General features: G+C 41.4%; 1 protein-coding gene across 1 annotated transcript; it reads left to right on the top strand.

Annotated features, from left to right (window-relative positions):
• The first annotated feature begins 2,470 nt into the window (after positions 1 to 2,470).
• On the top strand, positions 2,471 to 13,603 carry LOC145402570 (uncharacterized). Its single transcript, XM_080274570.1, has 13 exons — positions 2,471 to 2,612; positions 3,225 to 3,328; positions 3,971 to 4,093; positions 4,423 to 4,643; positions 5,533 to 5,661; positions 6,077 to 6,232; positions 7,613 to 7,703; positions 9,666 to 9,944; positions 10,270 to 10,404; positions 11,166 to 11,349; positions 12,024 to 12,123; positions 12,871 to 13,000; positions 13,517 to 13,603. The coding sequence occupies exons 1-13, from the start codon at positions 2,471 to 2,473 to the stop codon at positions 13,601 to 13,603; spliced, it is 1,881 nt and encodes a 626-aa protein (XP_080130696.1).
• The last annotated feature ends 3,379 nt before the right edge of the window (positions 13,604 to 16,982 follow it).

The following is a 16,982-nucleotide window of genomic DNA, read 5'->3' as shown; positions in this document are numbered from 1 at the left end:
TGACATAGCATCTCATTCTCCGATTACTGATTTAGTACATAACCTTTTTAATATTATGGACTCTCTTCCGTATTTTGTGGTGAATGAGACTGATTTTGTTTAGTAAGATGATAAAAGATGTAACTGCAATAGACTGAATCATTGGCTTTTATTTAAAGCGGAATTTTTACTGAATTGCACTCTTCCGTACTTTGTGCTAAGACTGACAATATCATTTAGTAAGAGAATACAGTACATGTAACTTCAGCATGCTGCTTCATAGGTAGATACGCAATGATTGAAGAGATAACAAAGATGTAAATTATAAATTGACAAAATTTTTCTCGACGTTATTGCTGTGTTACGACCACACTAAAAACTGAGGTATCACTACAGTGTTATGTCCTATACTTGGTCATGCATACTGTTTTGTGCAACTGGCAATATATTCTGTATTTTAGACTATTCATTGGTTCGTGCGCTTGTGTACAAAAAGAGGATATAAAGCCAAATTCATCACTGAGAAAAAGGCAGCTACTGTGCGGCTTTATCATTAATATCCTTCAGTGCAACTGAATTCTTTTTACAGTTTATAGATTCGTGTAGGTACAGAGAACAGAAAATGAAGCCAAACTGTTTTTTTTTTTTTTTAATGCGGCTATCAGAACGCGTGATGCTTGTGTGGCACAGCATTACAGTATAAATGTTTATACGACTTGATTTGAAATACCGTTTAGTACACTGTTTTATCTGACACTTCTTAGGTTCGTGCAGTCCAAGTACAGTAACAAGAAATGGTGTCAAATAGGGTAGTAAAAAAAAAATATTACAATGCGTTGTCAGGTCTTGCAGCACAATCGGTAAATTTTCTTTTTCTCTCCCTCTCTTCTTATTAGTCTATAGGTTCGTGCAGCTACCGTACAAGAACAGGAAATGGAGCCAAACCGGTTGCTCAAAAAAACTCGATTGTCTGAACGTGTGAGGTTCGTTTGGCTGTGGATGCAAGGCCTGTCCCTACGCACCATAGCCGAACGCACGGGCACCAGCGCAACCACGGTGCGACGGTGGGTGCGGCGATGGCAGCACCAAGGACACCTGCGCTCAAAGAGGGCCAAGGACAACAAACAGTTTCACATCTTTACCCGCATGATGCCTGACATTATAAGAACTTATCCTTATGCGTCGACACCATTCACGTTAAGTAGCGATTTTTATATACAAAATACTAAGACGTATCCCACTACACTGAGTAATGATGTATGTAGCCAGAATGTGAAGACGTATCGTGCCAAACTTAGTAGCGATTTATATAGACAGAATGTGGGAGAATATTGCTGCAGAATGCATTGCTGTAGTCGGTATTTTCCACATCCATATGGGCCACATGCCTTCTGCACAGAACAGTTAAGGTGCAAAATCAGCTACTGAGTTACGAAACGCCAAATTCACTTGGGTTTCCAGTCAGAAAAATATGCCAGTTTGTTCGATAAATAAGTGGTAATTCAATGTTCCATGTTTACCAATAAATTACTCGTAAAGATATTCCCTTCTTTATCCTATTAGTTATTACTGATATGACAGAAATTATCAACACCACCACCACGACTAGCACCACCATCATGATTACCATCCTGTGTGAGACAAAGAAAGTTCAAAGGCTTGGATGATGTGAGATTATTACTCTGGTCATCTCTCTGATAACCATACTTATGTGCCTCATATATTTCGTGTTCCCATCTCACCCCATATTTTTTGTGGCAGTTAGGACTGGGATTATGATGATGATACAATGATTGCCTCAAGCTGCCATTTGCGAAGATAAATATTTATTGGCTTGGTGCTTAGCTCGTACTTTCTTAGCAGGTTTTTGGATAAAAATGTGGGTGAGTGTGATGATGATCTGCTTTCCTACGGGACTGGTTCTGGCATCCCCTCTACCGGTGGAATCAATTCATTGGGGATATACACGTGAGTTAGAACATTTTGTCATTAGTCCATTTTGCAGTAGAGGTCACCTGTAGTACACTGTTAAGTATAAGATAAAAGCTAGAAAACCCCCAGTTAAGTCACAGGATGACGTTGGAAATTTTAGTTTACACCACACTGTAAAGAAAAATTAAAAGATTCCTTTTCCGTAAATAATTTATGAGGAAAATTGTTTTCCCTTGTCAAAACTGACTTAGACATTTGAATCCTTCCAGCCAAAAAATCTGAATCTTTCCATCCAATCAGGAATGACTATGTCATCCAGTCTGTATATGTACTGTTGACCTACTGCAATACATGAGATCCACCTAAGACAGGTCTTTGTACTCCGAGGCAGAGTGGTAACCAGAATTAACCTCCTCCCTACTGGTAAAACTCGAATGAACAATGGTTATCTGTAGAGAAAGCGATGGATTTGCAAGTTGGAATGTTGTATTGGCTATGTTTGTATGCATAAGAGGCTGTATGTGCCACGGATGAAGATAAATCGAGAGGGTGTGAACAAATGGAAGGACATACAACTATCACCAACTTTGAATGCCCACCGTGGCTTGGATTTCGAACCCTTAACTCGGAGCACATGCAGATCATGAGACTAACCCGCTATCACCGAGCCACATTGACACTTTTACCCAATCGTAGCCCAGGTATTCCTGCATGGCGTAGTTTTAGCAGTGATTAAACTACTTCCCGTAATCGTCCAGCAATAAACCGTCTTTCATTCAACCCTTCACTGCTCACCTTGGCTTCACTCTTACTCTTCCCGTCTTTCATGTGTCAGTCATGTACGGTGACGGGATTTTAATACTGAGTGCAGCGGCTTGTTGAGGAATTGTATTGTTACTGAGACTGATCTGCTTTCCCCTCATTATGTTTCTCAAAACGTTAATAGGCCTCTGAAGGAGACGGAAGATGCAAAAGTAAACGCTTCAAGAACCCAGAGCTTGAAAACCAAACCCAATTCAGCCGAACCTAACTAAGACCTAATTCAGCCTAAACTTAAACTGTTGATGTAACTTAACCACAGAGAGGAGGGTCACTGCCCGAGTCACTCTGGATAAGATGGAAGGTTTCCATTATCACTGTGTTTTGACAAATTAAACATTTTCCTCAATTCACTATAGAAGATGATCTATTTATTCCCTTAATCTCTCAGAAATTAAATAAATATAAATCATCCAAAAACAATGATGTCCCACAAACTACAGAAACTCACAGTAAATGACATGGCCACATACTAAAAAACATTTGTGATTCAGGTGATGGCAGGGAAGAAACTGAGGCTGTGAAGGTTGTGAACGCTGTACTGGCAGCTACACAAAAAGAAGCCTTCGTAATTCTCGTCACTGAAAGGAGTTCATTGGTAAGTACTGAACATTGCAGTTTGTGTTGCTCATGTTCTTGTTCTTGTTCTTGTTGTTTTGTTGTTCTTATTCTTGCTGTTGGAATGATGGTAGAGACCTCGGGCGCATCTGAGCGTAAACCCGGTAGACTGCAATCTATTATTCCACAGTCATCCATTTTTCGGGAGATGGGGAGGGAGTTGAGGGATTTTTCAATGACGAGGCAGTGGAACCACTCATTACATCAGTGTCTCCACGATAAGACGTCCCTATCCAGATGCACGGCTGAGCTTGGACAGTGACGCTTGCCATTCAGTACATCAGAGATCAAGTCTTCTGTTCATATACCACTGCAGTAATTGTAGTAGTAGTGGTAGTAGTAGTAGTTGTTGTTGTTGTAGATTCATCTGAAATGTGAACCTAGAGGACTAAAAGCTTAAACTGTCCTTCTCCAATCTCCAGTCCACCATCTTCCTGCTGAGGGGTAGCGAAATAGTTAAAGAGCATTTGAATAAACTGGCACCCAGCTAAATTGTTACCATCCCTTGAACGCGTCCCTCTCCAGAACCACCACAGCAGTAAAAACATAAAAAGCCTGTAAAATGCATCACAGTACAGCACACGCAGCATACAAAGACACTTGCTTAGTCCTTCCTTATCAGTTCCACAGTGTGAGTGGTGTTGTAGCGCCGTGGGGTTTGGGGGTGTTCGAGGTGGCGGCGGACGGCCAGGACGCTAACGTGACGCAGGCACAGCTCTCCCAGGTGGTCGGCCAGGCTCGCCAGGTAGGTATGGGATGTTGTAGCTTTCTTATTAACATTGTGAGGGATGCAGCACTCAAGACTTCAGTAAAGCTATACTTGTAATACTCTGACTTGGCATAAGATTTCTGTCTATCCGCCTTGATTTCTGAACTGTAAAGACAGACAAACATTAGAATATGATGTTCGTTACGAAGAAGAGCTACTGGAAGGATGTAAAGCCGTAGCATTGTCCTTTCTGCCACTGAGCTACGTGAAATAAGCTGGAAAAATACAAAAATCTGAGCTAAATTAAGGTAAAATAACAAAAATAGCTTTTTTCCCCATAACCTGCGTCCTGGTGGCGCCAGTAGCTGCGGCAGGTGTCATGGTCGGTGACGGTGGTGGTGGTGAGTGACGACCCAGCCTTCCTCGTCGCCTTCGCCGAGTGGTCCCTCAAGGGCCGCCTCCTGGTGTGGTCGACGAGACTCCTCGTCCTCACCCGCCTCCCACTCCACCGCCTCACCCACATCCGCACCACACTCGCCATGACAAACTCCATGCTAATCACCCTCATCAGCGCACCTAACTTCAAGTAAGACTAATGATATTTTTTCTAAATGAGGTGAGTGTTAGTGCTAACTATCCACTCACTCGATGTAGTGCTACCTGATGCTGACTCTAAGTTAAGTTACAAGCCAATTTACTTCCCCCAGGAAGTGATATCCTATAGAAAATTATTTATTGCGTTGGGTGATAAACCTGTAATGAATCCCTAGGTTAGGGGAGAAAGAGTACTTCCCCCACAATTCTAGTGCACCTGATGCCAAAGAGGATGAGGGTGGTTGGGGTTAGGGTTCCTTCCTCTATTTTTTCCCCTGCAAAGGTAAAGAAGCCTCGGACCTGCGTCTTGTGCCAGGAAAGTCGGCATCCATAGATACCTATTCGTGCATGGGAGTGACACTTGGCATGACGTAAGAACGAAAATTGAATAGCAGGAACGGTGAAAATTGAGGTATTGAAACCGTTTGTGGAATACATAGTGTGGATAGGACAAGAAATAATGTGATTAGTGAAGATGTGGATTAGGTAAGTCTGTTAATGATAAATAGCTCACTGGGTTAGAGCGCTCTGTTCTGACCGAACGGTCAGAGGATCGAATCCACCCAAGGGTTATTGGTAGACATCTGGAAGGGCATCCGGTCATAAAATGCTACACGCTCCAATCCAAAAGTCCTCTACCCAGAGGCAACGCTTTAGCCTTTCGGGGATACATGGCGTAAAACCATTTTTTTTTTATAGAGAGAGAATGAACATAGACAGGGTAGTGAAAAGGGTAAATCATCACCATTATAATGATGATAATGATGATGATGATGATAATAATAATGATGATGATAACGAATATGCATTTCGGAATATTAAGCTTTATACTTTTACAGGCAAAGGGTCAACAAGTGTTCTAAATTATTCTTCTTCCTCAGGTGTGTGGTATATGTGGAGTTGCCGTACCAATCCAGTGCCACTCAGCCCCTCAAAGTGGCTTCTCTCAGCAGTAAGGAAGTCATGAAGCTCAATCTACGAAGTCCTCCTTTTCCACAGAAATTTAATAAGTGAGTGAATGGTTGTAAATCGGCTACATGTCTTCTCTCTCTCTCTCTCTCTCTCTCTCTCTCTCTCTCTCTCTCTCTCTCTCTCTCTCTCTCTCTCTCTCTCTCTCTCTCTCTCTCTCTCTCTCTCTCTCTCTCTCTCTCTCTCTCTCTCTCTGTATGTATGCATATATTTCTTTATTTTTTAATTTTCTTATTACTTGGTTATTTATTCATTTATTCCTTCTCATTTATTTGTTTCTTAATTTGATTATTTATGTATTTATTCCCTTATTTATTAATTTATTTATCTAACATATTTGTATTATGTATGGGTTCATGAATATGTATTGAAAGTGATAAAATACAGGTCTGATAATTTGCTTAAAATATTTGCAATGGACCACTGTATTAATTGAAATCTTAATACATCCCACAGATTTCCAACAAAAGTCAGTCTGGTCGTGGCCAAGTTTGAGACATTATACAAAGAGAAAGTTATCAGTGACCTGGATGTGCCTGGGAAGAGACGGAAGGTGTCTTGGGATGCGTCAGTTCGGTGCTTGGAAACCATCGCAGAGGCCATGAATTTCGAGTGAGTAAATTGAGAGACTGAGTAGGAGAGTGTATGCGAGTGAGGTGGAGGAGAAGAGAGGGAGGAGGAGACAGGGTGAGGTGGAGCGATGGGGTGGACAGGTATATGAGTGAGGTGGTGTGAGCTGGAGGGATGGGAGGCCAGTGCCAGAGGACAGGGTGGGTGTACAGGAGCAATGAATTTTGTTTGTGGTCACCCCCTCCCGAAATTAAGGCGAAGCACAATTAGTAAATGGTTTGAAGGTACTTTTATTTCCGCAGGTTTAAATATGTTGGCTTTTGCTCACCAGTGGCACATAGCGGAGATTCCTAATTCCCTTGACCCTCTCCCTCCCTCATCCCGTTAGCAAAAGTCATTAGCAACTTTTTAGGTCCACTCGTGGCCAAATTTTATCTACATCCATATGCTGTTAGTTTATAAACCCTAACTCACCCTTTATCTTTTGCTCATACCTGATACCTGATGTTTGTCTTATTAGCTTATGTATTTATAATCTTTCACTCACAATAATCCTTCACCCATCTGTCTACAAGCACATAATCAAATGGGCTTCTGTCACCATTCACCGTATCCTCTGTGCCGTGGGAATTTATGTACTCTGTTTAAATTGTGGATTCTCTTTTGCACAACTTTATTTACCAACACACGTCCTCCAGCAGAAGCTTTATTTTTTTCTGAGACACAGAAGGACTGTTTATTCTGTTCATAGGTCCCGTGTCATTTCTTCTGTTTAGATCACCCGTCACAAACACTATAGCTCCCGTGCATGCGATCATCCAGTCTACACAAGTGACGCCAACTTGCCATCACACAGTGCAAATACAGTACAAACAAAAATAACAATAATAATCATAACAATCATTAGGCAGTAAAAAAAAAAAAAAAAATAGCACGATTTGCATACTTCCTCATGCCTCAGTTTTCTCTAGACCTACTGTATGGCTATGGCACAAGTGTTTTGAAGACTTTTTTTCTAATTCCATTCCCTGAGGTCCGACAATCCTTCTACGTTTCTCATACCTTCACATGTCACCACTTCGGAGCTAATACCCACTGTATCACGTGAACACCCAGCTCAGATGCTTAGAAAAATCCCTTACCCAAATTCTGTGAGCGTCCTGTCATATCAAGCAGCTTGTTTGCTTCTTCATGCAGCAAACTAATATCTGTTGATGGAAAAGTTGGCTAGAGACTGTAGACAAAAGCTTTTCTGTTGTTAAAGTCATCCAGGTCGTGTTTGTTATTATATGGGGACATAAAAAGTAATAAACTGAGGAAACATTATTTACGCGGGTAGTCTCTGTAACAGTCAAGAAGTAGAAACTGTTGAGAAAGCATAACCATTGCAACCTGATGGTGATATATCATTATCTTTCACAGGTTCACCTTCATCCGTCCACCTGACAAGCTGTATGGCACAAAACTTTCCAATGGTTCATCAACGGGCATGATTCGCCAATTAGAGGACAAGGTAGATCTCAGGTTTAAAGTCTTGTATATTCATATTGTTCACTAAAACGCTTTTACACTAACTTGGACTAAAATTGCCATCTTTCCATTATGAAGTCTGGACTGTAACAATAGATTAGCACTTGAATATGATGCTAGTCAAGAGGAAGTGCCATGGAAAGGATGTAGGTAGAGTTGCAACACTGTCGTCTTCTGCCTCTAATGTATGTAAAATAAGCTTCAAAAGGACCAAAATCTGGGTCAAGCTAAGATGAAACGAATATAGTCCCAAGCAAATTACTTTTTAGAAATTAGGCGCTTATGATTTATGATTAATCGACCACTGCATAGAGCTAATTTTCTTAGTCATTTAAGTTATACATCTTTTGCTCAACCACTGCATAGAGCAAATTTTTTTAGTCATTTAAGTTATACATCTTTTACTCATGACATAAACTGGTCGTAGTTTTACCATCTTTTACAACAACGTGCTCTTCTTTATATCAGTCACCTTCTTGTGATATAAAACTTCACTCTTAATATGAGCCACCTTCTTGTATTATAAATTTTTACCCTTCATACGAATCACGTTCTTGTGTTATGCGGTTCAGCTCTTAATATAAATCAAATTGTGTTATGAAAGTTCCTCAGTTTGAATCACCTTCTTTTGTTATAGAATTCTGAACACGTCACAAAAACATTATCCCTTATGTCTACATGCCAACTAACTGTCTCATACGTAGGCAGTGTTCTATAACCGTATCTGTATGTCTTGTCACCAACTTCTCCAGCACAGGGGCCCGTATTCTCCTGAGCACCTTTTCCTTGGCGATTTATTTTTGGATAAGGGCGCTTAATATTATTTGCACGATATTTATGCAGAGTATGGCGATAAACGAAGGATGTGTGTTACTCAGAACAGTATAGTAAGTGTAATTAGCAAAAGAAATCGCTTAGGAAAAGGTAATAGGGGGCTTCCTTAACCGACGAGAATACAGACCTGGGGCATTTCTAACATTTACAACTTTACCCATGAGCCGCTCAGCTATGTTCTCACAGTTACTATACTCATTTGACTCTAACTTGGCCTAAAACTGCCATCCCTCCATCTTAGACCCTGAGCCGTAACACGATATTAGCACTAGAATAAGACGTTGATCACGAAGAAATGCTATGGAAAAGATGCAGAACCATAGCAGTGTCTTTCCCTATCGCTGAGCTACGTGAAATAAGCAACAAATGGACGATAATCTGGGCCAAGTTGAGGTGAAAAGAGTATAGTCAAATCCTGAACCCTGAAACTGTTTGTAGTGTAAGGTTTTTGGGTGGAGTCAAGAAAAATCAATATACTAATCGTGGAATGACTCGAAGGCCAGCTTGACACGTTTGGTTAGCTCTCAGAATATGCACACATCCAAGGTGATTGTCGCCAGGTGTGGGTGAAATAGAATAATGGACATTTTAACTAGAGTACGAGTATGATACAGGAATGAAGTCAGTGTTTAGGTAGGGGTTTTGTGTGTAGGTAGGGGTTTTGTGTGTGACTCATTTGGTGTTAGTGGTTAAATAAACAAAGGAAACGCAGCCCCCTCTCTTCACTCCTCTCCAGGGGCCTTTCTTTATATACACAATAGCGTACTTCAGTAAACACGAATCTAAATGTTGCCACGTCTACATGAGCATTGTTAAGTTTCATTTCCCGAGGCTTCTACACAGTTACTAACACTTCAGTCTAGTGACGTGCCATGTTGATTTATTTTCACTACCTCCAACGATTATGTTCAAATTTAGGGAGTTCTTTTATACTGAAAGAGTTAAATGAAGGCTGTACTTAACCCTCCCTGTTCGAGAAATCTCCCCAATACTGAATAAAGCTGTCTGGGAATAGCACAAAAAAAAAAAAAGGAAGAAAGAAGAGGAAGGAGAAAGAGAGAAAGCGCATATGTTATCGGATAAAAAGAGTTAAAGACATTTATGTTTACAGGAGGTGGACATGGGCATAGGATTATTCAGCATCACACCCGAGAGGGCAGAAGTCGTTGATTTTACATACCCGGTGATCTTCGAGACCACCCAACTCATAGCTGGCCGCCCCAGCCCTGAAGTCGACCCCTGGACCTTCCTGTTGCCCCTCGCCCCGGTGGTGTGGGTGGGGCTGGTGGTGGCGCTGGTGGGAGTGCTGGCGGTGCTGACCCTGCTGCCCTCATGCCTGCTCACCCACACCAGCACCAAGCCCAGGGTGGTCACCAACGTTGGCTGCTGTGTAAGGGTCCTCCTACGCCAAAGTCAGTAACTTTTTAGCCCATATTCTTGCTGTTTAAGGTTGTTTAAAGCAGCTCTGTAGCACCTGTGCCTTCGTGACATAGCTGTCCTTGAACATCTTGGCAATAATTTGTGTAACTTTCAGCTTCGTATAATTTCCTTTGCTTATCTAACTGATAATGCATAAATCTACCCGTATTGTGTGTGTAAATATTTGCTGAAGTGTAAATGGTTGTTTGGTAGATACGGTGAATAAACCAGAATGGTGGTGGTGGGAACGTGTGGTGGTGGGGGTGTGGATGTTGATGATGCTGGTGGTGATACAGAGCTACGCCGGCACCCTTATGTCCCTCCTGGCCGTCAGATACATCCCATACCAAATACAGACACTCCAGGACGTCGTTGACAAACCTGTAAATCTCTTGTTCATGGAGGGAACAGCACAGTGGCATGCCTTCATGGTAAATACTACTATCTTTGCGACTTACCCCTAAGTTTAGTCTCGATTTTAATACCTGACAACATTTTAAGCATATATATATATATATATATATATATATATATATATATGAGTACTTATTTATATGAATGAAAAAAGAAAGAGACCACAAAGCGTGGTGATCACATTTACAAAAATGAAAACGATAAGAACTCGAGCATCTAGCTGTCATCGCAATGCGTCGCTTGGCATGCCTCAGACAAGCCTTGCCCACGGAATATCCATGTAACCTCCATGACAGGGTTGAATGTGGGTTGACATGAGACTAGAGACAAACTAAGTCGATCTCATATGACCTTGACCTTTGAGCCCTTGATCTAGCTTACCAATTTAGTTCATCATCTCACACTACAGCACTGACAAAAGTTTGGTGGAAATCCATCGGTGGGTTCATGAGTGTTACGGACGTACGGACCCACGCAAGCACACACTCACGCCGGCACGGACGGATAGACCAAGCATTTAATTCCACCATATGTGGGCAGAGGCATAACAAGGAACGAAAATACCCGACCTAACCTGATATTGACTAACCTTGCTTTAACCTGCATGTTCTAAGTAATTATAACCTTCTGACAGCATTGAATTAGGTTAGGTAATTGTAGGTTAGAATATGTAACAATACTGAGAGTGTGACCAAATTCTTAAACTACTGTGTCAAATTATTATTTATGAGACCGGTAGACTAAACGTTCATCCCAGTAAAATTCTTCAACACCCCAGGCAGCAGAGGAAGGGGTAATGAAGGACATCGCTGGCCTGACATCCAAGGGTCGGCTCAAGAGTTATCGTGGTATAGGAAACCGTCCCCAGCGGCTCTATGATCTGGTTCGGCCGGGGGATCACGTAGAAATAATCGAAGGTGGAGCCGGCAGGGGTGAAATGGCCGATGCTTTTTCTGAAAGAGGTAACCAGAGTTTTATTAAATCGTACCCAATTAATGCTTCGATTTATGTACACACACACACACACACACACGTAACAGATGAGCCCGTTCACTGTGGTCATTCACACATACTGACCAGATTGAGACGGTGGAATTTATAACCTTCCCTAGTAATGTAACCACCTTTTTTGTTATGCTTGCCAGGTCGCCCTCTTTATCTAATCAGGAAAAGGCTTGTTTCAGTTTTTTTCTATATGATGCAAGCAGAAGATTCTTACCGTTTGCTTACCTTATGTCTAAAATCTTCAAACGTTACCTTGTTCTGTTCATATTTACTATCATTAAAATAAAACTTTGTAGAAGTAGTAGTAGTTGTTGTGGTAGCCCAAGTTCATCTGCAATGTGAACTCAGTGGACAACAGGCTTAAATGGCCATTTTGTAATACACCATCCTCCTTGTGGGGGAAAGGGAAGTTGTTGAGGGACGACTATATAACCAGGCAGTTGGATCACCTGCTTATATCAATGCCACCACGTGAAGGCATCCCTGTCAGCACGACAAGTGAAAGCAAAAAACAACCATCTGATCTTTATGCACGATTTCTGTTAACCAAGTATGAAAATTAATGTTAAGGTATTGTGAATGAAAAAATTGAATATATACTAATTAATGTTTTGTTACTCCATCCCACCAGGCAAGTGCGACTATTATTTGGCGGGAGAAAATTTCCTCCCAATGATGGCAGCCATGGCAGGTCCCAAGGATGGTCCCCTGGTGCCCGCCCTCAGTCACAGGTATCTCTCACTTTAAGACCCTTGAATCTGGTCTCTCTCTCTCTCTCTCTCTCTCTCTCTCTCTCTCTCTCTCTCTCTGCAAACGATTTTTTTTTTTTTCGTCTACGGGGAGGGTTTTGCACTGATGGGACCAATGAAAGTTTTATCTGACCTCTCTTGTTCGAAAAGTTTCCTCTAAACTGAATAAAATCGTGAGGGAGCCCACCATCCACTCACTCGATGTATTGCTGCTCTCTTGTGTCTCTACACGGAGCGACAAGCCAATTAGTTTCCCGTCGGCCTTTGGGTGGTGACCATATTGCCAAATGACGTCTGGTAGTTTAGTGGGTTAAGGCGCTCCAACTGGACTGAGCCTGTAAGGTTTAATATCCAAGGAAGGTTGGAGTTTCCTGCCCACATAATGCCACTCAGGGACGAATGAGGCTGGTCCCTCTTGCCTTCAGTATTCGGACTGAGTTTCCTACCTCCGGGCAACTATGCTCCTGGTGGGGTGGGGGGGGGGAATTAGTTGATAGGTGACTTAGATGTATGGTCAAAATTCCCCCATCTTTATTAATATCATCATCAGCATCGTTACAGTTGTTAGTCATAGATAATTACCATTTTCATATCATTAATTTATGTATAGCACTCATGATTATTATTACAGCTATGAAATACAAATCATAATTAGTGTATATAAGTGAACACCCAGAAAGAATTATTTTCACACTAGAACTTTTTAATTTATTAATTTATTTTTTCCAGGATCACTGGTGTGTTAGAGGCGGGTTTATTCGACTACTGGGTATCTCAGTTCACACCAAACTTCTCTGCGTGTCTCAGTCCTCCCAAGAAAGTGATTTTGAAGACAGCACTCGGGATATCGAATATTTGGGTAAGACATTAATGTAAACTAAGAATATACCCACTCATGTAAGATCTAAGACTGTAAACTAAGAACACACACCAGTATATGAATTTAGAGACAATATGAAAGCTAAGAACACAAACTTGTATATAAATTTAAAGACAAAATGTAGGCTATGAACACACACCCTTACATAAATTTAAAGACAATACGAAAGCTACGAACACAAACCTGAATATAATTATAAAGACAATATATAAGAACGCAACCATATTAAAATTTAAAGACAGTGTTGTATGTAAGCTAAGAACATAGGTTTGTATAACTGGGCAGCTCCGTCACCGAGTTCTATCGATGCCACCACGTGAAGGCGTCCCTCTCTAGTACCAGGGGAATCAGTAAAAGATACACCCAACACCCCTGGTTCGAAAATTCACTCCGAATATGAATAGAACAGTCGGAGGTAAAAGAAATAAGAGCTAAGATGTCACCCTCTATCTAGTGGTATTAAAGTCATTTTTTTTTTTTTTTTTTTTTTTCCAGGGCACGCTGGTGGTGATGGCGGGTGGCGGGGTGGTGTGTGTCATCGTCTTCTGCCTGGAGCTGCTTACCTCTCGCCTCTGTGTCTGACGGCCTAGAACATCACATAGCCATGAAAATAATAATCCAAGCCTCAGTGATCTGCATTATATACTATTACAACCGACCAGTGATAATACAAGTTCCAGTGAACTCTTCTATACACTTTACTTTTTGTACTCTAACTTGGCCTAAAACTCCCATCTCTCCATCTTGAACACTGAGTTGTAACAAGAGATTAACACTGGAGTATGATGCCAGTCGAGATTAAGTGGTATGGAAATTGTGTGGTGCTGTAGTATTGTCGCTGTGTGCCACTGAGCTACGTAAAATATGCTGAAAAAAGACAAAACTATGGGCCAAGTTAAAGTGAAAAGAGTGTAACTCGTCGGTAATTGTTCAAGTTTCAATTAACTGTTTTTTTTTTTTTTTTTGTTCAGAAAGATAGACCCCAAGGCTTATAGTGTGCAAAACTCGTTCTTCCCAAATAAAACTGAGCAGAAAAGGAAACCAGTTCAAGATTCGTTCGTGTCCTAATGCCTGGACACATATATTAAAGACTAGAGATCATAGGCAGAGGAAAAAACTCACCCTGAGATGGGGAAAGTGATCTGGACAATTGTTATTATTATTATTATTATTATTATTATTATTATTATTATTATTATTATTATTACTGTGTAATTTTTGCTTCAAATACCACTTTTAAACTAGCAGGCGTCTGGCAATAGACAGATAGATAGATAGGAATATTATACTCGTTTCACCTTGACTACTACTAGTACTGCCACTACCACTACTACGTCCTCTTCCAGCTTAGGAACCAGTTAGGGTTTTCCTCTCCTCTGCTTACCACTGAACTTGGCCTAGATTTTTGTCTTTTCTCGGCCTATCATGAAACTCTGTAACAAAATAAGACAATGCTGTGGTTCTGCACATTTTCCAACGCACTTCTTCGTGACTAGCATAATTTTTCTAGTGTTAATATGTTGTTTCAAATCGCCTTTGAAGATGGAAAGAGAAAAAATTTAGTTAAAATAAAGCAAGAATAGGTGGCTTCACTGGAGAGGGGAAAAAAAAAAAAAAAAAAGAACATGGAGAGAGTTAACGGAGATATAGAAAGATGTGTGGATTAGGGAATGTCAAGTATAAACTCTTCTGGTACAGTGAAAACGGTACAAGATGACCCACACGTAAGCCAGACAAACAACACTTATCAAAGCTGACTTCTTCAGTGTTAGTGAGGTGAACGCTGGGAACTCTCGCCCAAAAGCAGTCATCACCTCTCCAACTCTTGTATCTAATCGAAACCTGACCAGTGTTTTTGGCCCAATACTGAGTAAAATCAAGTGAATATTGTTATCTGTGAGAGTTTGCATTCTTAAGTGAACAGTTCTGCTAAAAACATTTGCATGATAGATCGCGAAATATTCTACTAATCTCGTTCCCATCTGTTTGGTAAGCTGGTTAAGTTACTCCAAAAAAAATCATTTTCTCTAAATTGTAATAATTTGTAGAAAACGGAGTCAATTTTTGAGAAACTATGTTATTATTTTACGACTTTGTACTAACCTTTAAAGATCACATTTTTATACTTTATTCCGTCTAGCACCAAACGTTTCTTTGGTGGAGGTGTTGTGGGGTGCAAGATAACGACACTGACAATTTCTCTGAACAAGGCAAGGCAAGGAATACTATCTATCTATCTATCTATCTATTGCCAGACGCCTTAATCCCTTACGGGGTGGCCACAAACAAATCGCCTCCACGTCGCCCTGTCCCCCGCCATTTCACTGCCCTGCTCCCGACTCACACCCCCCTCTCCCATATACCTCTCCACTCCATCCCTCCACCTCATCATCGGCCTCCCCGTCCCTCTCCCCCTTTCCACCACACCCACATGCCCTCACCCTCCATCCTCTCCACATGGCCAAACCACCTCAGTGTGTTCCTCCTAAAGCTTCCTATCACATCCACATCCACACCACAACGCTCTTGTATATTCTCATTTGTCAACCTGTCTCTCCATGTGACTCCACAGTCTCCTCTTAAATAACTCATTTCTACAGCTCTAACTCTTGACTTCTGTCCTTCCAACAACTTCCAAGCTTCACTTCCATAAGTTAGAGTTGGTATCACAATACTATCATGTGGTAACTTTTTCACTTCCATGCTCACTTCCCTGTTTCTTATCACTGCTTTCAAGGAAGCAGCAACCTTTCTTCCTTGTTGTACCCTTTAAAGCATTTCACCCTCCAAACTTCCATCCTTACTCATCACACTCCCCAAGTACTTAAACGTACTCACATTTTCCAGTTCCTCACCTTCCAACCCCACTGTACATTCACTGACTTCACCTCTCTCAAAGACCATCACTTTACTCTTCCCTCCATTCACCTTTAGATTCCGTTTCTTTCACTCTCCCAAACTCATCCACCAAGCCTTGCAGCTCCCCTTCGACTTCACCTAACAACAAAGTATCATCTGCAAACAACAGTACAGGGAGTTTCCAAACACTACCCTCTCTCACTAGGGCCACTCCAACATCCACTGCCCTACCTTGTATCTCTTTTATTGCCCACTCCATGTACAGATTGAACAACCATGGAGACATGAAACATCCCATTTTCAACCCAACCTTCAAAGAGAAAAATTCACTCAGTTCACCATCCACACTCACTGTAGCCTTAGCACCATCATACATACTCTTCACAGCATGCAACAACCTCCCATCTACTCCACATATTCTTCATACTTTCCACAATCTTTGTCTATCCACCCAGTCATGTGCTTTCACCAAATCCATGAAGGCCGTATACAACTTCTTTCCCTTCTCTAGAAACTTTTCCACTAAAGATCTAAGAATGAATATCTGGCCTACACAACCTCTTCCCTTCCTAAAGCCTCCCTGTTTTTCTCCAAGGAATACGCTAAATCATAAACCTTAAACTTGCCTTGTAACCTTTATTCCCCACGTTGTGTTCAAACCTCGCATGTTTCGTCATGAAAGCTTCCATCGAAATTGGTTAAAATCATAGAAAAATATTCGTTTTACCATGACCAGGACTCTCCTTCCATGACCTGAACTATTCTCACGGGGGCTGCGAGAATAGTTCGGCGGGTCCCCAAGGTCCATTGATGATGTACTGCTGCCTTCAGAAATGAGTGATAAGCCATATTTTTTATACCCTAACCCAGGAAGCTATTTATTAACCTGGTGGCAATCATACAGACAAGTAAGGGGCGCCACCAAACCCAACCAAATCATTAACCAAACCAACCAACACCAACCCCACCATTAACCATACCCATCCATACCAACAACATCATTAACGATACCATCCCACGCCAACACAACCAAAAACCTTACCGACCCACACTAACCCTACCAATAACCATACCCACCCACGCCAACCCTACCAGTAACCGT

Source organism: Coenobita brevimanus, chromosome 58 (assembly GCF_032717465.1).
Source record: "Coenobita brevimanus isolate Jiangsu-jjx chromosome 58, ASM3271746v2, whole genome shotgun sequence".
Lineage (NCBI taxonomy): Eukaryota > Metazoa > Arthropoda > Malacostraca > Decapoda > Coenobitidae > Coenobita > Coenobita brevimanus.
Note: the sequence above shows the minus strand (reverse complement) of the source record. Positions and strands in the feature narration are given on the sequence as shown.